The sequence below is a fragment of the Phalacrocorax carbo genome, chromosome 2 (genome assembly GCF_963921805.1).
Source record: "Phalacrocorax carbo chromosome 2, bPhaCar2.1, whole genome shotgun sequence".
Lineage (NCBI taxonomy): Eukaryota > Metazoa > Chordata > Aves > Suliformes > Phalacrocoracidae > Phalacrocorax > Phalacrocorax carbo.
The window spans coordinates 18,401,283-18,423,446 of NC_087514.1; the positions used below are offsets into that span (position 1 = coordinate 18,401,283).

Below are 22,164 nucleotides of genomic sequence, written 5' to 3' on the forward strand. Positions count from 1 at the left end.
TGTTTCTAACAAGATTTATTCTCTAATGGTGTAATCTAAACCAATGACAGTATGTTGATTTCAATCAACTTACAAGGTTACTTTATTCAATTTGTTGGTATTATTTGAGTTTTATGGTTAGTTTTTATATATAAATATATTAAATACTTATTCAACGGTGGTGTCCAAACTGCAAAAAGCCATAGAAAAAAACAGTCCAACAAGCAGAAGTCTGAGACAGAGGCAGGTGTTGCAGGCTAAGCAAAGGGTTAATACTTTGGAAGACTGATATGGTTCAGGAACTTCAAGTGAAAGACAGTAGAGTACAGAGAGAAGAATGATGGGCAAAAATATATTAGAACTGGTTTTGTATCATACAAAGTAGATGGAAGAGAAAAAAATGACAGTAAGATAGCATGAGTTAGCAGTTATTATTAAAGACAGCTTAAACTTTGGACAAGTGTTTGGTTCACAGGATCAAATAAAAGGCCAAGCCTACAAATATCATCGAAAGAGAGAGAGCAAAGTTTGGATATAACTAGTTTCTCTGTGTAGGAAATATTTGGAAAGCTGGCAAAGTCAAATGACACTTATAAGCAGAAGCTTTCTTATCACATATAAACTATCTTCAGATAAAGAAAGACAGAAATGATCACGGTAACACTAATTTAATTACATGCCAACCTTTTTTCCTGTAGCATATAAAATGCTACATGCTTCAGAAAACCATTCATAAACTTTACGTGGTACCTGGAGATAAAGCTCTAAAAGACAGTGACAAACACTATTTAGCTATTACAGTTTAAGAGTTACAAAATTATTCATGATTCTTCAATAATTAATCTGACATTATATCTTTTCCTTTCAATTTTATATGAAATAATGTTGATTGTCTTTGCCAGAAACACCAGTGGGACCCAATCATCTTCTTAATGAAAATACTCCATTATCATTCCATAGTTGCACTAACTCCAGACAAAATACAAATTCTACTTTGTTGTAACTTACATAGAAATATGTATAAACAGGAAAATGTTTGAAGAACCCTATAACTACTCAGCTGCTGAGCATTTTCTTCTTGTCCTGCAACATAATCATTGTAATCCTCACCTGTTTAGGAGACATAACTTGCTAATGGATAGTAAGCCAGCTTCCTGTCCCTTACTGAATCAAATAATCAGAAATTTCTGTCGGCAAAATCATCATATGACACAGCCATTAAATAACTGAACTGAATGTTTAGTGGGAGAGGTACCGATGAATGATGCTTAGATAATATAATTTACATTCTTTGTGACTCGAGAATAATATATATGTGTTAAGTAATGTAAGGAGTGTAATTAAACAGTTAAGTACATTGCATTAAGTAATGTACGGCTCCTCCAGCCACTCGAGGACAGGACCCTCTTGCCCGGCCACTGGAGCCCAGCCTGGTGCCCCGGGATGTAAGGTCTCTGCCCAGGGTGAGGAACATGGCTGAACCTTTCCTGTTTACAGATTCAAACAGTAACAAAGCTGAGCACAGACATACAGACACAGAGGATACTGACATGGCTGGTCACAGACCGCCACAGAGGAGTTTCTGCCTTCAGTAGCACCTACATACAGGACTCATAAAACAGAAGCCCCAGCAGCCAAGTCCCCTCTTCCTCTTGGGCTGGCAAAGACAGAAGGTCACTAGTGTAGGCACACACACAACACACTCTAGGGTCACAAACACACATTTGCAGATGCCTTGAAAGTCTACCTGGCACACCCCTGTATGGATCTCAGGCCGCCTTACCTGCTCCACAGGTCCCATACTAGCTGGCCGTTCCAGCTTGATACTTGCTGCAAACACAGCGTGTTCACACACTTGTCCCTCATGCACTTCACATTTGCAGGTCCCCCTGGGTGTATCAGCATGGACTTTCTACTTGCCTGTTATCCTGGCCTGGACCCAAGGCCTTCCTACTCACTGGCTATCCCAGTTTGAAGTTGGTTAGCAGATGGCTCATGTGCAATCCCCCACACACAGTGGTTGGGGAAGATATAGACACTTGCCTTCCCAACAGACAACACCAGGCATATGGCCCGTTCCAGCCACCACCGCTAAACTCTGTGCTTACCTCTCTCACACAGGTCTCCCTGGTAATTGGTTTTGAGAACAAACACTGTTTCTCCCCAAGTGCCTGGAAGTTAAAGACCCTTGCACTCACTTCAGGCCAGGGGCACCAACATCCCTGCTCCGACTCCTGTCGCTGGCACCCAGTCCACTCACACTGCTCCCTCTATCTGGCATTCTGGGTACAAGGTCTGTAGAATCGTATAATCATAGAATAGTTTGGGTTGGAAGGGACCTTTAAAGGTCATCTAGTCCAACCCCCTGAAGTGAGCAGGGACATCTTCAGTTACATCCGGTTGCTCAGAGCCCCTGTAGGACCCTGCCTAGATCTAGGGAGCTATGGCATCTCACTCCAGTAGCTGACACCACAGGCTAGAAGGTGCCCAAACCCCTGGTCTGACACCAGCAGCTGGCACAAATTTGCATCTTCCCCCCGCCACACAAGGTCTCACCAGTAACTGGCACTGAGACCCACACACTCACTGCAGTAGCTAGCACCACAGGCCAGGGGCATCCACATCCCTGGTCTGACTCCAGCAGAGGGCACCAAATTCCACTCACAGATAGGGGTCTCACCAGTTGCTGGCACTTAGTCCTTGCAGCAGAAATACACACAGGATAGAGAGTGAGATTACATTGAGAGACACTTAAAACAAGACTTAATAAGAAGATATGAGATGATAGAGCAGACTGATAAGACAAAGTACCTTTGTACTAATGCACTAAACATTTTCACACTCTCACCTGACCTCATCAATTAGTGTGTTTGGCCAGGTTCAGTTCTCATCACTGCCTCCCTCAGGTTTGTGTCCCTGTATGTTCTTTTCTTCTTTTCTTGTTTTCTCTTTCTTCACTGAAAAATGTCCTTGACCAGATACCCTTAAGTGAGCAGACGCTCTCCCTCCGCATACCTTTACAACATATATAACCATATTATATGCATAATTTTTACTGTGCCTCATTGTTTATATATAGACATATATTTTAAAATATATATAAGCTGGGAAGATCAGTTTACGTACAACTGAAATGCAGCTACCTCTGGGGTAGAATTCTGTCATTGTATTTTTTCCAGGTGTGACACAAAAAAACATTTTTTTCTTTTAATAGAACTGAAGACTATTTCATATAATTGAAAACAGGAAAGATTTAACTAAATTGAATTTATTCAATGTTCAGAACATTTGGCATACGTTCAACATTTGCCAAAAAGTGACATATAAATAACTTAGAGTTCAATGTCTTAGATCATGTTAATATCTCAGTGTTAGTGTTTCTTACCTTGCCAGCCTCTCAGAATTAGCCTGAGGAGAAAGAATACTTCAAACTGAATTCCATGGACTGCACCTAGGAGCATAACACATACATTTCCACTGGTTACATTATTTTCTGAAATTATCAGTGTAAAATGTACATACTTTATTTTCACTCCTGGTATTGATACTGGTGGGTTTTATTTACTGATAATATTTTTCAGGTGTCCATTTGCAATTTGTGAATTTCTCGACGGAGACCATACATGATTACTTAGAAGTTAGGAGTGGATCTACAGAAACTAGCACTGTCATTGGGAGACTAAGTGGCCCTCAGCTACCAGCCTCTCTGTTCAGCACAACTCATGAAACCAGCTTATACTTTCACAGTGATTACTCACAGAACAAACAAGGATTTCATATTGTATATCAAGGTGAGATTTTGATAATCTTATGCAATAACAAGGTGGCTGTTGAAGGTTATTTCTTCTTTTGGCACTCCTAAAAGATAAATATGAAGTAAAAGATTTTGTGTGTTTCAAGCCAAAGTGTTATGCATCAAGATCAAACAGAAGAATGCAGAAAATTAAGATGAAAAAGGAAAAATAATTGCATATTATCTTTAAAGATTATTTCAAATGTACACAAACAGATAATTTCCTGTATGTGGATTTTTCATATTAATTTACATTGCATGGCTTCACAAAGTAAGCATATCTATTTTTCAATCTTAATATGCATATGAGAATCTCAATTTTGTGTCTTGGTTCTGGAAGCGGAAGATCTAAAACAATATTTATTGTTTTAGAGTACTGAATCCACATAGGCTAGTACAGAATAATTCCAACTCAGAAATCTCCAAATCCATTTTATTTCCTGGTCGGAAATATCTCTGGAAGGTTTTTGTTCTGTTGTACCCAAATAGGTCATGCAGAGCTGGTGAAGACTGCAGGATCATAATTCTATTTATATAATGGCAGATTTATTTAAATGGGATTAGAAGACTGCTCACAAAAAGGTCAAATGCGTATTTTAAAATATACCTGTTTTCATGATCTGGATAATGTGAAAGGATGATTTAAAGAGTTTTTACTTTAAAGCAGCCTCATATTCCTCTTTCAGTAGTAACAAGTCCAAATTGACTTGAACTCCATGTAATATTTTGGAAGCGACACACTGTAAAAAGTGTTAGCTTTTAAAGAAAAAGTCAGTTTATGACTCAAATTGCCCAGCAAGATTTTATTCACTTCTTATTTGGAATATCATACAATTTGTAGGAGTAAGTGAACTTTAAAACCTACTGCTAAGAGGGCAGTAAAAGACTTAAGAGCATATACTATCACTGCTATTAATAGTAACAGTAATAATTTTGGAGATACTGTTATTTGTAAAAGAATGTTTTTTTAAAAAAAGTTCCTGTTTGTGTTTTTAACCGCATAAGAGAGACCGTTTCTTTCAAACATATACAACCTGTCATCTTCTGATTTTGCAGGTTTTGCATAGCATATTTGTTCTCAGTTCTGTAATGAGGTCAATGTTTTAAATATTCCTGGAAAAGATCACCAAGATATGTGAGGGAGGCTTATTTTCAAATCTTACTTTTTGCTATAGAATCTTTGGTATTCACAGTTCATTATAGAGTCTTTTAATTCTTCTGAGAAAAATGAGTAAAATTATAGACCAGTTTATTTCTCTTCTTCCTTAAACATAAGAACGTAAAACCAGAAGACTCTTACTGGATCAGAAAAAAGCTCCATCTATCTCAGTATGGTATTTCCAAATGGCAAAAAAAAAAAAAAAAAAAAGTACTACTTAGCAGCACAAGAAACTTAGATAGTTTCTTTTGTACTCTTCCAGCATCCACAACTGTCAGACTCGTAATTCTATTACTGTGCGATTTGATGGCATTTTCACATTGAGCCTTTCCACTCTCTTCACAATTTTTGTGAACTTCAGATATATAGCCCCCAGTCTTTTTCCCAAGAAACCATGTTTAGGCATGTGCTCAGTAATGTTATTCATTTTTATAGGCTGTATCATACTACCAGGTATAGAAACCAGACTTACTGATCTGCAGTTTCAAGGATCACCTCTAAAGATAGATGTGATTTACACCAGGAAAGCCATCTGCTCCTGGCCCTTCGCCTTACCTATTTAGTGTAGTACTTTTGTACTTACTTCAAACTGATCTAGTGCATTAAACCTGTGTAATACAAGCCCTGTATCTTCTCTGGAAATCTCTACACCATCTTCAGCAGTAAAGACGGATACAAAGAGTTTATTTTTTCTCTCTACGGCACCCTAATCCATAAAAGCCCCTTTTTTTCTCGTTTGTCATGAATTGTCCCACCAATTGACTTCCTGCTTCTGATGTTGTCAAGTAAATTTTTTATGACCAGCTGAGACTGATAATAAGAATAATAATAAAGTTTCAAATTATTTTTGCTCTCTTTATGTTCTATTTAAATGTGACCTGCTATGTTTTATGACTTTTTGGAAAGACAGCCAACATTTTCGCTATTGTAGCTTCTTTAACTTTCCTACTGATTCATTCAGGCATTTTTCTGAACCACTTTAGTGGGTTTTTATTCTGAATTGTAGAACATGATTTACCTGGTCTTTAAAGTAGTGTCAATTAGCAAATTCCAATCTGCATTACCTCATTTTTATATAATTTCCTTTTAAGAAAATTGAATATCCCTGTGCTGGGTTTATTTGACTTCCTCCCTCCCAGTACAATCAAACCACATTATGACTGCTAATATGGAGCAGTTCTCCCATGAATATTTCTCAGACTAAAGCTTGAGTACCAAGCTGGTTGAAATCTAAAATAACATCTTGTCTTGTGGGCTTTCAAACTGCTTGTTCTAGAGAACAATTATTTCTTCAAGAATCCTGGTGACATAGATATTTGAGTACTCCATTACAACTACTTGTCATATTTTTGCAGCTTCACTAGTTTTACTTAACATTTCCTGTTCACTATAATTTTCCGATTTAGATGTTTGTAGAAGCAGCTCAGTACTACATATACATCTGGAGTTTTAATTTCCACATATTAATATTCTAGAGTGCTTCTTTTTTCTGGTAATATTTTTCTTCTATGACACAACATATTTTCTAAACAACAATGTTGCTCTCCCACATGGAACTCTCTGCCCTCTCAGTCTTGGAAAGGTGGCTGCCGAGCAGCACTGCATCCTGCTGCTCTATGCCATGCCTGTCACTTCAGGGCTTTTGGTTGGTTCAAGAATTCTAGATCCTACCTCCTGTGTTTTAGTCTCCTATAGTGGTGTGAAAGGGTGTCTCAGTTTTGTCCTCATTCTATTCCTTAATACCGGACACATCACGCAACATGCAGCGTAGGCTGCTTGATTGCTTTTCCTATTTATTGTAATCCTGCTGTTTGTTGTTCTCCTGCACTTTTTTTTAGAAATGCATTGGCTATTAGCCTCCTCCCTGTCATAGCATCACATCAGTCTTCTGTACCTGTTAGTTTTTCCCATGTTTCTGGTTTAGCTACTCTTCTACAGCCTTTTTAATTTTCACTGTCAGCAGGATCCATTTTGATTAGGGTGTAGATATGGGTGCACTTGGAAGCAATCTGTAGTCTTAAAGAGCCAGTCAGTGGCCTACCTTTTTGAAGATCTAAGTGGAGAAAACACAAAGTCAAAATTTTTTTCTGCCCTCTTCTTCCCTAGTGCAGTACTCTTGCCCTTACTCAAATTAAAACATAAAATTAAGAGGCTAGTCTCATTTTTGCCTTCATGGACTCTGTTCCAAAACACTTAGGGTAGGGTGTTGAGTACTTGTTTGTTTAGACACACACACACAATCAAAGCATAAAGAACATATCATTTAAGCTTGGGTTGTAGTATTATGTTTTCCTTATGAGGTTTGGAATAGGAAATTATTTTTTATGCGTATTTCCAGAATTGCTGTGGGAATGTTTCACTGTGCTTCTCCTGGTGTAGGACCAAAGATTTTGTTTGTCACTGTGGTGGAACTTAAAACATATGAGATGTCCATGATCTTTTAATTTTATTCTAATGAAAAGCTTTTATTTTTGAAGGAATAAGAATTTGCATTTTACTTTTTCCCCTGCATTATCATTATTTAATTATTTCAGCATATCAGCTACAAAGCTGTCCTGACCCTCGACCATTTCGTAATGGTTTTGTTATTGGGAATGACTTTACTGTGGGACAAACTATTTCATTTGAGTGTTTTCCTGGCTACACATTAATTGGAAATTCAGCTCTGACTTGTCTTCATGGCATCAGCCGTAACTGGAATCATCCTCTCCCGAGATGTGAAGGTATGTTCTGGGTGACCTATTAACCCTTCATTATTTGTAAGTTCTCCTAAGGACTGTAAAGTGAAATAATTTCAGCTTTTCAATTTATAGAGATGTGTATTTCTATATTATGGTCTTTGCAGAGGAAGTATTCAATTTTGCACATGAAATTTTTATACAGAAGCTGAAATGTTTCATAGAAATATGAAATCTCTGACAACTTGTCTGAGATAAGTTTATTTTTGGAAGGTTAGGCTTAAGGTCTGGAGTGTGGAGACCTGTGCTGCTTTTTAATCTAGGTGGTGCTACAGAGTGAAAGCTCAGAATCAATCACAGAATGGGAGGGGTTGTAGGGACCTCTGGAGATCATCTTGTCCAACCCCACTGCTTGAGCAGGAGGGTTCATTCTTGATTCTTGATTTGGCTCTGCACTGAACCAAGGAAAAAAGGATTCAAAAATTGAATTTCCCAAATCTGGCCACTTATGTTCTGTCTTATCCTTTAGAAAGAAATGTCAAAGGTAGCATAAAGTGCAGTTGTCCTTCAGTCAATGCTGTGTGAAGCTCTTTCTACATATATTTTTTGTGAATGGGAATTTTTTAAAAATTTTTTAACAGTTTAAATTTTTTTTACACCAATATGCTTGCAACAGGTAAGCAGGTTCAAGGAACTGTGGCTTGCACATAGCTGAAATTTTAAGGAGACAGGGTGAACATACACGATGATTCTGTAGAGGTGTTTATCTTATCCCTAGCTATGGTGAAAGGAAGCTGTACCAAAGCAGCAGGCCAAAGAAGGTCAGTCATCAGACTCTGAAACAGACAAGGATGGATGTTTCATATCTTAACTGCTAAACAGCTTAGCTTTTCCCTTTTACTTAGTTCTAGCTGTATTTTCTGTGCCTCAGAATCAAGACAAATAATTTACTGAATGGAGTGATCCTGTTTCTTTGAATTACCTTACTGGAACCAATTCTAAGATGCCCAAAGTATGATGCAATTCTGAGTAACACTTTTGATGAATTTCCTGAAGAGTGGTTGGAAGTACTTTGTTTCTACTTACTGTCGTATGAAAAGACGCGGATAAAAAGATCAAACCTAACAGATAATGAGGACCTCACGTGTGCTGTGCTGCATGATTGCAGACTGCCAACATTACTCAGCTGCCAGAGAAATTTCTTGAATTACATGGGGTTTTGTGCAAATATTTACTGTGGTATTTTTAGTAAAGCATTTTGATATTTTTATATAATATGTATTTTTTGCATTTTGGGTTTTTTTCTTTACTTTTGAAGGAAAAAGATCATTAAGTATCTTCTAGTTGTACTTGGTTTGATTTGAGATAAAGGGCTTTTGTTCAAAAGCATTAAAATGAAGTGGGCGGTTTTGTATATGCCTAGCGCCAGAAGTGTACAATCTGTTTTAAATATGTGTTTGCTTTAATGTCTTTATTGTAAGGCAGCATATACTAAGGCTTGCTTGATGCCTCAGACTTCTTGAAGCAGACAATCTGAATCAAATATCACTAAACGTGGTTCCTGTTTTAAACAATTTTGTTCTCTTCTCCCTGCCTCTTCATGCACCTAAAACCCATCTAACCTGTTCTCACCACAATCTAACACCCTCTGACCCTTCTTAACTCAGCTACCTCACTCTTGTCCTTTTGGAATCTGTTTCCTCTCCTTTTCCAAGAAATCTTATTGCCTGAGAGTCCCCAGCCCAAGTTTTCACTCCCCTAAGACCCTGCTGCAATATCAGTTCTGTCTGCACGCTCAAAAACCCTTGACACTGTCAAGCTAACGCTGAACAAAAATCAGTTGAGTCTGAATGGATGAGGTGTGACTACGAAAAGTCCCTTTAGCCTACAGTTCAGCACCAAAGTATAGATATGTAAACAATAACACATGCTTTACCTAAATACAAACTGTATGTCAAACCTATATATCCAACAACCTGTTCTCTGGTTAGACGTTCTTAAGCATATTTTAGGGTATCTGCATTGCCATTCCATGCCCGTTTGGGGGGCAGTGGGGAGGAATATATGCAAAATAAAGCAGATTATACCATTTTAGGCTTTGCTTACTTTTCCAGATAGCATTTATGACAGGACAGTTTTGGTTTTTTTAGATTTGACCAAAATGTCAAAATAGGCTTCTGAGTCTTTGCAAAAAGCTCGGTAAAATCTGTTTTCTATATGCAGCAATGGCTTTACATAATTAGATGTAAGAAAAATCTAATATTTTTTAAAAAACAAATGTATTTTTTTATAGCCCTCTGTGGAGGAAACATAACTGCAATGAATGGCACCATATACTCTCCAGGATACCCTGATGAGTATCCAAACTTTCAAGACTGCTTCTGGCTTGTAAGAGTACCACCTGGGAATGGAATCTACATTAATTTCACAGTTCTCCAAACAGAGCCAATATATGATTTCATAACCGTCTGGTAAGAAAACACTTTTGGCATTTATTTAATCTTCATGTAATACTGTGAAACAAAGTATGAATTAAAAAAGAGTATATTTCTTATTTCTCTCTTGACACTGACATTCTGTCTAGGGGAAGTGAGTGATTTTCAGTAATCCACGCTTTCCAGTATACCATTCTCTCTAGATTGCACTTGACATGAAGCTTCATAGTCCTTGTCTTAAGAATTCAAAAACAATAGTAGTGTGCCTCAGTTTCTCGATAAAGAAATGCACTCAGAAGTATGCTATGACAGCTTATAAACAACCAAGAGAAGTACTACTTAAGAAAAGAACGATAATAAGCTCTTGCAGCTGTGTGTATTACAATGTTTTAGGGTGTTAATGCAAGAAACTACAGCAACACTTTCTTAATTTCTTCCAGGTTGGCTTCTTTTAAACTGTTAAGAGTACATAAAAGGAGAGACTCTATATGTATTTGGCTATGACAAAAGGAGTTGAGCTAACGTTAACTGTAAACAACTTATATTCTCTGTATACCTGAATCCATGTCTGTTATGAATCTTTTCAGATAATGAAGCCCCCATTTTTCTTGGTTGCAGAGTTGGTAAAGGCAGGAAGCTGTAGCAAAGTGTAATAGCTCATGTAGTAATCTTGAAACAATTACCAGTGAGTCTCCGAGATATTTCAACAGTGGCTAAGACCTTTTGGAAGTTTGCCTAAAACAATAATCCACTAATAATTGAATCTGCAGAATGAAAATCCACAGGTTGAGAGAGTAGTCTTGTTGTCTGAGTAGTGCAAAATGAGAGCAATTTGGAATATTAATTACTCATTTTATGTTTCTGTTGCACAGAAATCTAATTTGGATTCATGTAAATTCATATAACTTGGGATTTCATTCCCACTTTTCTAAACATGAAACAGTGCTCTATATATTTTTGTGATCATTTCTGTAGGTTCTGGTTTTTGTTCCATCTTGTGTACTACAAACTGCCTTGTCCTGCATCCCAGATACTCCAATGCTTTACCTTAAGGTCTAACTAAAATTTGATCAGACTATGTACCCAGGCTATTGCTGTGATAAAACTCAGACAATTTCGAATCCCTTTAACTCTTCATCACTTCTTGTGTGTATCAAATTTAGGCTGACATTGAGAATCTTTCCTGAATTAAATTATACTTCTGTATGTATACAGCCATCTTTATTTCATGCCACAGAAACTAGAACACTACTGTTCACTTTTAGTGCTTCTTTTATTTGGCTCTTCCTTTCTACCAAGTGATTTCATGTGCTTTCAGTTGTACTCCTGGCTGAGTTACAAGCTTAGTTCTTACAGTAAAAGTAATTGTATATACAATGACAAAGGTAAAACAGCAGTTTTATTTCATGATGTGTCTTTTTCTGATTTTCAGATGTTTTGTATCCTATTTAGATTACCTACACTTTTAGGAGAAAGTTCTGAAGTCATGTGTGTAGTTACTGATGTATGATTTATATATCTGTATAAGCTGTATTATATACATGATGGTTATATAATTAAATAACTTATGCCACTTCTGGGATATTATTTGTTTACAGGACTGCTCAGAAATTTTGATAGCTGTTTCCAATGGAAAAAATACATTTTTTTTCACAATTCAAATGCTTCTTCAAAACACACTATTTCCCTGATAAAAGAGAAGCAGAAGGGGTAACGAACAAGAATTTGGAGAAATGTATTACTGCAAAATTTTCAAAACAAAAAATTACCCATAATTTTGAAATTATTTTCAGTTAAAATATCTTATGCCAATAATAATTAAAAATTCAAAACTTTTAATGTACATCAATTCTGATCTAGAAGTGAGTATGAAAATTTAATGCCCTTGCTTTGACATTTTATCCGCTGTACAGTTCCACTCTTGTTTAGTACTAACTTTGATTTAATTTTTCTATTAAGAAGAGTATTTCATTCTTCCACAAGGTAGCAGTGATCTTACCAGCAGTACATGTGTTGTCTAAATAATAATAAATAGTACAAAATAATATTGATCAATGTATATGAACAAGGATTTAAGAAGTTAGTCAGCTGCATGTCATACTTAGTTTTGGTTAAAACTACCAACATTTACAGTAATGTTTACCTGAGACAGACACAACTATTTATATAAAATGCATGGCACATCTCTCTCAGCAAGAAATTGATTCATAAAACTCTAAACTAGTCATAAAAACAAACTTTAAATTAATGCTTATGTGTCCATATGTATTATAAATTATAAATGATGGCATTATAACATTTAATTGTGCAGGGGAAAAAAGTTGCTTTAAAAATTCTGACATTAGAAAATTTCTAAAAGTAACATCCTTAAAATAATAATTTTAAATAAAATCTGCATTTATAAATGCCAACGTGAAGATTTCACATAGAATCCTTTATTCAGGAGAGTATAAGCATTCGGTTTTTATTTTTAGTGAAATCAATATTCACTCATTATGTTTTAAAACTTAAATAGTATTAATCTCTTACTTTTCCTAGAAATTTTCAAATTGGAAAGACAGGGGAAGATGATCAGTCTTAGATTCATTTATTTTCTAATGGCCACATTTGAAAGCATAGGTAAATAAACATGAGCAGAGTTTGTGGCAGGAAGATGAAATACGAGCACAAATTCAATAATTCTGAGCTTGCTACAATTTTTATTTAAAAATAAGAATATTACTTCCAAAAGGTGGTTGACTAGAATATCTTGTTTTCTAGTATATTTTGATGGTCCTCTGAGCTACTATCTGCCATACTCCAATCACATATATGCTTTCAGCCTTTAATATCTGTTTTATCTGATTTTAGATGACTTATGCCTTTTTAGAGTAATCTAAAGAAATTTTACTTATCATATTAAAATTTGGAGAAACTGAATTATTTGTTGGGGAAAAAAAAATTCTTTTTTGTCTGTTTTTCTTAGGGATGGACCAGACCAAACTTCTCCTCAAATTGGACAATTTAGTGGCAACACTGCATTGGAATCAGTCTATAGCACTTCAAATCAGATTTTGATCAAGTTCCACAGTGACTTTACTACTAGTGGCTTCTTTGTACTTAGTTACCATGGTAAGTGTGACAAGCTGCACTTTTTCATCACCTGTACTGATTAGTGCAGGAAGAAAACTCAGGAAAAAAAATTACTTTAATTACGTTTTCTAAGAAGAGTTGCTATTATTGATATGACTGACCATCACTAAGGTAATGCAAACATGAAAGACTAATATGAATTATGAAAACAAACTATTTTCTTGACCAGATATTAAATAAGTAGTCAAGCAAATAAGATAGTTAATAAGATATTAAGTAGTCATGCAAAGAAAGAGTGCACTGTGAAGAGACATGAGTAAAGAAGGTAGCATCAAGACCCTTCAGCCCAAGGTGCTCATCTTCTCACTGCTTACAATGTTTCTAAAATTCCTTTGTATTCTAAATGTTTGTGGGAGTAATTAAATTCCTCGTACATATCTGAATATTTTGAAGAAAGTACTTTTGTTCTAGAGATTTCATTGATAGTGAACAACTATATTGTATAGTTAGTATTAAACTGCCCTTGAATTAAACACTGACTGAATGAAAATGCGTAAGTATTAATGCACCAAATTCTACCTCTTTTTGTAATCATTCAGACCTTCTGTGGCCAAGTGTTCTCTTGCATTCCTGTCATTACAAGGAAACAGATTCAGATGCACGGGTGTTTTTAGGTGCTCTGTGGATGCCTGTTGGATTGACTATTGCAGGGAATGTGGACAGACTACGGTCTGTTTTCTGGACCCTGATCAGATTTTGGGACTAGAAAGCTTTCTTTTTGACTTAGTAAAGACCAAGGTGAATACAGATAGTCAGAACGGGGGCGGGGGGGGGGGGGATTAAAGGAACTTTAATCTAAACAAAATGAAGTCAAACAAAAAAGACCTAAATCCCCCAATTGAAAAAAACAGCAGCAACAGCACTTGAATTTATTATGGAGTATAGACTCCATTAAGAGTAGGCACGGGGGGTCAGAATTTTCATTCCAAATCTGGGCATCTCAGTTGCATGTAGCAGTTCGTGAAGGAAAAGCTGACCCTTTGTGCTCATCAATATGTGAATTGATATGTATTGATATATATGAATATACCAATATATGACCAAACACATATAGAAATGCTCATACCTAATAATAAAGTGTCTCTAAATAACTTGATCTCCTTGTACTAATTTCTTTTGTTATTGTGGAAATTGTCATTCCACAAGTGTGGGCTCTAATGCGTAACAAAGATGCAAACTTAGCAGCACAAAGGATTATTCATGAAGAAACTTAAAACACTTTTTGGATTGATGTTGTCAAGATAAATAAATCTCTCACTATCCATGAATTGGTGACCCTTCATATCAGTTACATACAACCTATAGCAATAAAGGCAAGCCAGTGAGAGGAGTCAAATTTATTTAAAATAGATAATTCTGGGATTAAAATGAATAATACCCCTAAATGAGATACATTTGGGATAAATTATATGAATTGTTTATTTAATCCATTTTTAAAATTATGTTGGTGATTTATTCCTTTTTTTTTTTTTTTTAATGCAATAGCACAGCTTTCCGCATTTTCTTGGTGTGTTTTGTTTTAAATTACTTTATCCTAAGGCAGGATGTTAGCTTTCTGACTCACTGGTTTAATTGGCTCTTCACTATACAATCGACAAAAAGAAGTGGAATAGGAAAATATTAAATATGGGTGACTTGATATCAACAAAAGATCTTACCTGGATAAAATATAAATTTGGTGATTGACAAAAGTTTGACCAATTTGATTACTAAAGGATGAAAGCACTGGAAGTAACAAAGATGTGTATAACTGAAGCTGAATCGTCATCTGCCATAAGTAGATGATGTTTTCCTGCTAATGAGAGGTGCTATAAAACAATGCCATACACAAATGTAATATCAGTGAAAAGCAGGCATACTTGAGTCATTGATCAACCTGAGTGTACACCTTAAAATGCAGAAGACTACGCTGTCAGTATAAATATTTCATTGTGATTTCTTCAGCTGGATTTCTGTCCTGATTGCACTCAGATTGAAGGGAATTTCATCTCTGTCCAAACACAGATATATCCTCATAGGTTCTCTGTTAAAAAAATAAGGCTATATAGCTTCTGCGTACTCTTCCTACTTATCTATAATTTGTTTCACTAAATTATGTTGCATACATGTGTTAAAATTCAGAAAATTATTTCATGTGAGGCTTCAGATTAGAAGTTTGAAAGCAGAATTATTCTCTGACCCTATCTGCAGGTGACATGTTCCACAACTATTCATTTACTGGGAAATTTCATATTCAAAATACTTCTGTCCATCAGTTACGCAGCCTCTGGGTAGAATCTTTTAGATTCTAAAACTTGTCTTTATTACAAAATTTCAAAAGTGGAAGAGTTCAGCAGTAAGAATATATTGTTAAAAAAAAAAAAAGATTGCACAATACAAAAAGTATTTTCTTTTCGGATGAGATCACTTAAGTGAGAAAAATTGTCATCCACTTCTAAGTTTCTTAGGTTATTTATGAAGAGGGTTTTGCCACTGAAATTAAATAACTAATGAAGAACAAAGGCACAGCTTCCAATTTCTCATTAATTCTGAAATTTGTGTTTCCTTTCTTTTGATTCTCTTGAAAGTTTCAAAGTAAAAGATTACAATTTTTTTTTTTTTATCCTGTTAATGTGGGTATTAACTCAGTTATGTTTGCATAGGTATGCTGACTGTCTAAGCATGGGAATGTCAACTGTGTTTTTTTCCTGTTCATAGCCTATCAGCTCCGGGTCTGCCAGCCTCCGACAAATATAGCAAATGCTGAAATTCTAACTGAAGATGACGAATTTGAAATAGGTAACATAAAAGAAAATAAAAGCAACATTTGTTTCAAAAATAAGGACTGCTATGCACAGAAATGTCATGCTTTTAAGGGTCCAAATCATGCCTCTAATATATTAGATTTATAGTTGAAAATAAAATTTTTAAGAAGACATTCCCTTTCCCTATACTTCCTGGGTCACGTGTAACCTAGTAACTCCTTCCTACTTAACTTCATTTTAAAATACATTTTTCATAATGTTTAATATAAAACATTGTCTTATATTGAAACAAACAAAACCAGCAAAAAAACCATGTAGCAATGGTATATTCTGTACCAGAATTAAGGTTTTGTAACCTGAAGAGTAAAATCAAGTACGTAAAAATTAGGAGGATCTGAAGAGAGGATGACATTCTGACCTTCTAAGAGATGTTAATAATATTACTTAGCCATCAATTGTTCAAAACAATATGACTTACATGATCAGATGTCAGATGTCTGACCAGCTAGTTCTTCTCACGTTATGGCAAAGAAAAATAAATTTATTTTTAATGTATACCAATGTTTGATTAGTCATATTGGTAAAGAAGAGAAAAGACTTTTTTTCCCCCGTCTTCTGCTCTGTAATCTTGACCAAAGAGAACTGCTGGGATGTAAAAATTTTTACTCTTTTTTTAATACATAACACTATATGATTTTTTAACTTCTTAATTAAAAATGATAATTTCTTATTCTCACCATGCCAAATTTAGATATCATCAATTAAATCCAGTTCTTATTTAATTGTTATTATTTATTATTTAATTATTTCCCCTCAGGATTATATGGGTTACTGACTTGATCTTATCTCTTTATGTAGTTCCATAATGGTTATCTAATAAATTATTTTGCTTAAAGCTTGTGGACACATGGTTCACACAACATCAGTCAAACCCAGACAAATTAGCAAACCATCCAGCAAATAATGTCGTGGAAAACAGTGATAGATGCAGCATAGTGTGAAACACCATGCTCATTTACTACATTTCTTAGACTAATCAAAGTTGTTTATGCCAGAGGTCATTTAGCCCATATATATGGTTGCAAGAAGCTTCATTAATCAATACTGTTTTCAAAGCTAAAAGTCCCAGTTAATTGCTGTTTAATGTTTATTTTGTTTGTGTTTTGTCTTGTTTTGTTTTTCCAAACAGGAGACATAATAAGATACCAGTGTCAACCAGGCTTTACATTGGTTGGTAATGAGATTCTGACATGCCGACTTGGTGAAAGGCTTCAGATGGATGGAGCACCACCTACATGTCAAGGTTTTTTATTGTTTTTCTTTTTCTTCTGGCAGGCCAGCTGAATGGTGATTCCTTAAATACCCTCCACTATCTCTTTACATAAGCAGGCACACTGATAATATTTCAGACTTTTTGATGTTATTCCCAATAGTATTACTGTTCGTTATGATGAATGTGTGTCAAATATTAATTGAAAATAATTAGCAATGTTTTAATTAATTTGATGAGTTTAAAGGCCTGCTGCTCTACTTTGTAAAAATAATTTCACAATTCTTTTTTTTGAGGGAGTCTAAATTTAATAAATAATGACATTAATTTATCTAGAACATAATAGTATGAAAATTTATATTGAAATTTTTAAAAATGCTAAATTAACATAGGATGGATTTGGGTAAACAGGATCACATAATTTTTCAGTGCAGCTTCAAGTGCTTCCATTTTTATTCAGTGTATTCTAAAGAACAGGCTTTCTGTATATGTGTGTGTGTGCTTCTGTGTGTTCATGTTTTCCTTCTTTTATTGAAAACTGAATAGAGAGATATAACACTATCTCATCATTAAGGTAAAAACAAGATTACAATCCTGCCAACCACTAACATCGCAGTTTAAAACAGTCTTTATTAAGGTGACAATTGATGTGTAATGCTAGAGTAGAATTTTTACATCATTTTTGAAGAAAACGTGAGAGTTCTCTTTCACATTGAACTGATTAGGGAGCTAATGGAGATAAACCTTGCATAGGATTTGGTGTTTCTTTTTTAAAAATCTCTTTAAAGTTTCAGAGATGGGCACAAGTTTATGTTTTCTTACTAATCTTCCATTTATTTCCAGAAAGATAAATGAAGACATACAGTTATAAACATGTATGATAAAATATTTCGAGGGGGGGGGAAAAACCATAAACTCACAGCCTTATAAAAGTATGATTTATGTAAACAAAAGCCATTTTGAATCCTGCTAGCTGTCATGATATTCCTTCATGATCCATCTACTCCTGAGCTTAATATGCTAACACCTACTGCAAGATTAAAATACTTTCCCAAATCAGTCGTAATAAATGCAGTTGATTTACATTTCTTTTAAGTCAAAAATGCTGCCATCCGAGTTTTCTTCCAATCAGATGGTTTTTGGCTCCTCACCCACAACTTTAATTAGCATATCTATAAAATACTCATGATGAAAGATTTATTTGGAAATAGTGAATAACTAATAAATTTACTACTTTTACAATTAAAGCTTTAATATTTGACTGTTTCTTAGTAATTTCTGAAGTTTCAGACTGGTGCACAGTTTAGTTGTTATGAATTTAAACATCAGTATATTAATTTTTAGAACTTAATTTTGACTACAATGTTCAAACTCTGTTTTCAGCTGAGAGTTGAAAAATTACTCTTTTATAAATATAACCTTTTCCTACATTCCTGAAAAACTGGAAGGGTCAACTACTACTGCTGAATAAACTCTTTTCCCCTAGTGTTATGCACAGAACTATGCAAAAGCCAAAATCATTCATAGCAGTAAGTCTAGCTCTTAAAAATGCAAAGTGATCCTGAATTGTGAGTTTTATAAGAACTTTAACACTGATATTTTCTGAAAATCCGTGCTTTTATTTAGGCACAATTTTGTCTAGGAATAGTTTCCAATACCCCAATTTAAATTAAAATCCTAAATTATCAGTCTTATAGCATTTAGTGGGTGAAAAACCATAGTAACCTCCAAATACTGCTTTAAAAGTTAAAATTAAGTAAGAATAGATAGGACAGACATATGTACTAATCCTGAGGCATTCTCTCAGCATGTGTTGCTGAAGCCATATTTATATTCATTGCAAGACCCAAGACAAAAACTCAGGAATTATGACTTCAGTTGCCATAGTTAATCTTTTCTCTGTCACATATGAATGCTAAAAATTGGATCAAATACTAAATATTAAATCAGTGCTCTTATCATTTCAGTCTAGAGCTGAAAGAAATTAACATAATCTTCAGAGTCACTAGACTCTGCAAATTTTTTTTTAAAAAAGGATTTAAAACATTTAAAATGACCATTCAAACTGGCCACCTAGAATAAGCAGCAACACAACTCTGACTTATATTTATTTATATAATATGTAAGTTTGAAGACAGCAATATGTAAGCTGAATTTCAACAGTGAAACCCAGATCAATAGAGAGTTCTGTGGTATCTAGAGGCAGCAAAATTATACGGCTAAAATTTGTGTCTTTCATGATTTATGTATAAGGTTCCATACTTTAATTGTGCAGGCTGTAACACATTACGTAAGAGTCACTCTGAAGGAATAAATTCAGCTCTTCTGTTGGTTCATAGCTGTATTAGTTTACTAATTCTTTTCACCAGGCAGAGCATATGTTTATTGTTAGACTTCAGAGTTTTAACTTCTGTTGCCTTAACTTTGTGCATGTGTTAGACACTTTAGCCAGCAGTAAGTAAGTTCCGGTTGAATTTTGCTTCATTTTTAAACTTGAAATAATTTAATACCCACATTCAACATTCATTTATTTATTGAATCTGATGAGTGCTGCTTCACAGATTTTAAAAGACAATATATTAGTTTTGAATCTAATGTACTGCAGCAAAGATAGAGTAGTCAATAATGAGGTTTCCCTAGGATAAAATATTGAAGCAAAATATATTAAGGTTTTATTTGGTGGTTTTAATTGTTACAGGTTAGTTTATAACACATTTAGTACTATTTAAAACTGTCACCTTTCCTTCTGTTTTTCTCTAATGTGTATCAGCTGGACGAGTATTTCTTAAAATTCTTGAAGATTTCTTTTTTTAGATCAGAAAATAATCACTAACTTCCACAAGCTTATGCCAATGCTTATCATCATCTTTTGTTAAAAGAGAGTATTTCCCATGTAGCATGTTACTTTCCCCTTAGTTTTTCTTGAAATTTGCTTCTACTTTCAGGATAAAATGAAAGCTTTTTGCATCATAACTAGAGGACCTTGAGAATATTCCTGAATGATGACTCTCAGCTATATCTCAGCTACATTAGCTCAGATTAATAAAAAAGTATTAGCTACCCAATTCCCAAGTGAATCCATTGTAGAGAAATAAGTATTTAAGCTTTTTATAAAATTCCTGAGGGATGTTTTCCTCAAGATCCTGAAATTGGGGATAGTTTGCAAAGCAGAACCATATGGAGACAGCAAAATTATCTGTAAATAAACTAGTGCAGACAGATGACTATGATTCTCTTCCTGCCTTTCTGCCACACCTCCTTGTGTGTTTACATATGTATGTAAGCAAAAAGGTTGAGAGGATCAGTTCTTTAATTTGCTTGAGACAAAGTCTGTATCACAACTGTCCCAGCACTGTAATTTGAGAACCATATTCTAGCCTTACAAGTTTTCTCATGCGGAGTGGAGGTGTTATATTCAATCTCTTCCTGACTAATTGAGACAAACACAGGACATGAAAAAAAGACTATTTAAATTTAGCAATAAAATGCTAATTTTGAAAGTGAGACATGAATATTTTAAAATATATGGACAGATTCCTTTCTCATTTTCAACATCTGGATGGATGGGGTTTTGAGGAACCTACTCTAGCAAAAGATGGCCCTCCCCATGGCAGGGGGTCAGACCAGATGATCTTCAAAGGTCCCTTCCAACTCAAACCATTCTGATTGTATGATTCTTATGAGTTATGTTTACAAAGCTGATTATTCTTGTTCTGTCTCTCTGCTTTTCTGTGTTCTCTCTCTTCATAGACCAATGACTTTTTTCCCCCATAAAAATATGTTTTTTGTATTTAATAAGTAAATATTTTCAGTGTTCTTGAGAAATCCAAGATCCAGTTATTTTCTTGTTTAACTTGTAATGGCTCAGTACTAACTTGCTTTCATGTAAGTTTTAGTTGTGAATATAAAAACCAGATTTAAAGGTTCCTGATTAGCAGTGTTCAGTTCCAAATAAACTGCAGACATTTGTTCATATATCACAAAGTAAAACCAGTTCTTGAAATAAGTTCCAGTAACATGGTAATATCAAATATTTTTATTTAATGAGATTGTTATTCTGTGTAGACCTAATTAATCTTGATAAATTCAAAGTCAAGCCTCTTCACCATACCTTTACACACCATTTTGCTCAACTTCAGCAGCTGCTTTAAAATAATGATGATAAACTACTTACAAAGTAGCATTTATCCTGCTAGTATCCTCTATCCCTCCTGAAACTATGACAATTAATAGCCAGAGTTGCTATGTATTTTCTGGCACAGCTAGAGTGGAAGGTTAATAACTTCAGATTGTGACATGGAATATAAGAAAAAATAATTCTTCAGAGTAAGGAGAAGGTATGGTAGTCAATACTTACTGTAGAAGTCAGCAGAGATAGAGCAGGTGTCTTCTTTTATCCTTGCAGAAAACATTCTCACATTTTGGAGGTCTAGCTTCCCCCAGCAGCATTTCAGAGAAAAAAGTAAAGCATGTTCCTTTTCTTATTTCCTATAGTTAAATTTTGGGAAAAGGCTGTTGGCAATTAAGAACTTCAGGTTTTTATAACTTCTTCTTCAGCTGGCTCATATTTACTCATCAGGGAGATAGTATCTCTCTATTAGAAGGAGGAAAGTATTTGGTTGTCTGAACTTGAAAGTTTACTAGAAATGTGAACGTATAACCAAAAATCTTTCATACATGGGGTTATTAAAAAGGAAGTGGTTTGTAGTTATAGATTCAATATGCACATAAAATATGACATATTCACAGACCTGTAATACCAAAGTACTGAAGGATGATGAGGAATATGGAGTTAAAATATATCTATACATATATCTCAAGGTGATATTTGGATTTTTATTTTTAAGTGGGGAAGAATTTGCCTATTATTTTTGCCTCTTAATTTGATCTTTATTTCCTCAGAAAGTGTTTGTCACATGGTGAACTGTTGTACCTGTTTTTAAAAGGACAAGCAATTAGATGAATTGCCCAAAA

The 22,164-nt window shown here is 34.8% G+C and overlaps 1 protein-coding gene across 1 annotated transcript in view; it reads left to right on the plus strand.

The window, feature by feature from the left end:
- The window catches only part of CSMD3 (CUB and Sushi multiple domains 3), a 669,880-nt gene that overhangs the window by 548,914 nt on the left and 98,802 nt on the right, over positions 1-22,164 (plus strand). The window contains exons 44-49 of the mRNA XM_064441769.1: positions 3,561-3,770; positions 7,466-7,654; positions 9,903-10,080; positions 13,010-13,155; positions 15,874-15,954; positions 17,110-17,223. Coding sequence (XP_064297839.1) covers positions 3,561-3,770; positions 7,466-7,654; positions 9,903-10,080; positions 13,010-13,155; positions 15,874-15,954; positions 17,110-17,223 — 918 coding nt within the window. The remainder of the gene's footprint in view (positions 1-3,560; positions 3,771-7,465; positions 7,655-9,902; positions 10,081-13,009; positions 13,156-15,873; positions 15,955-17,109; positions 17,224-22,164) is intronic.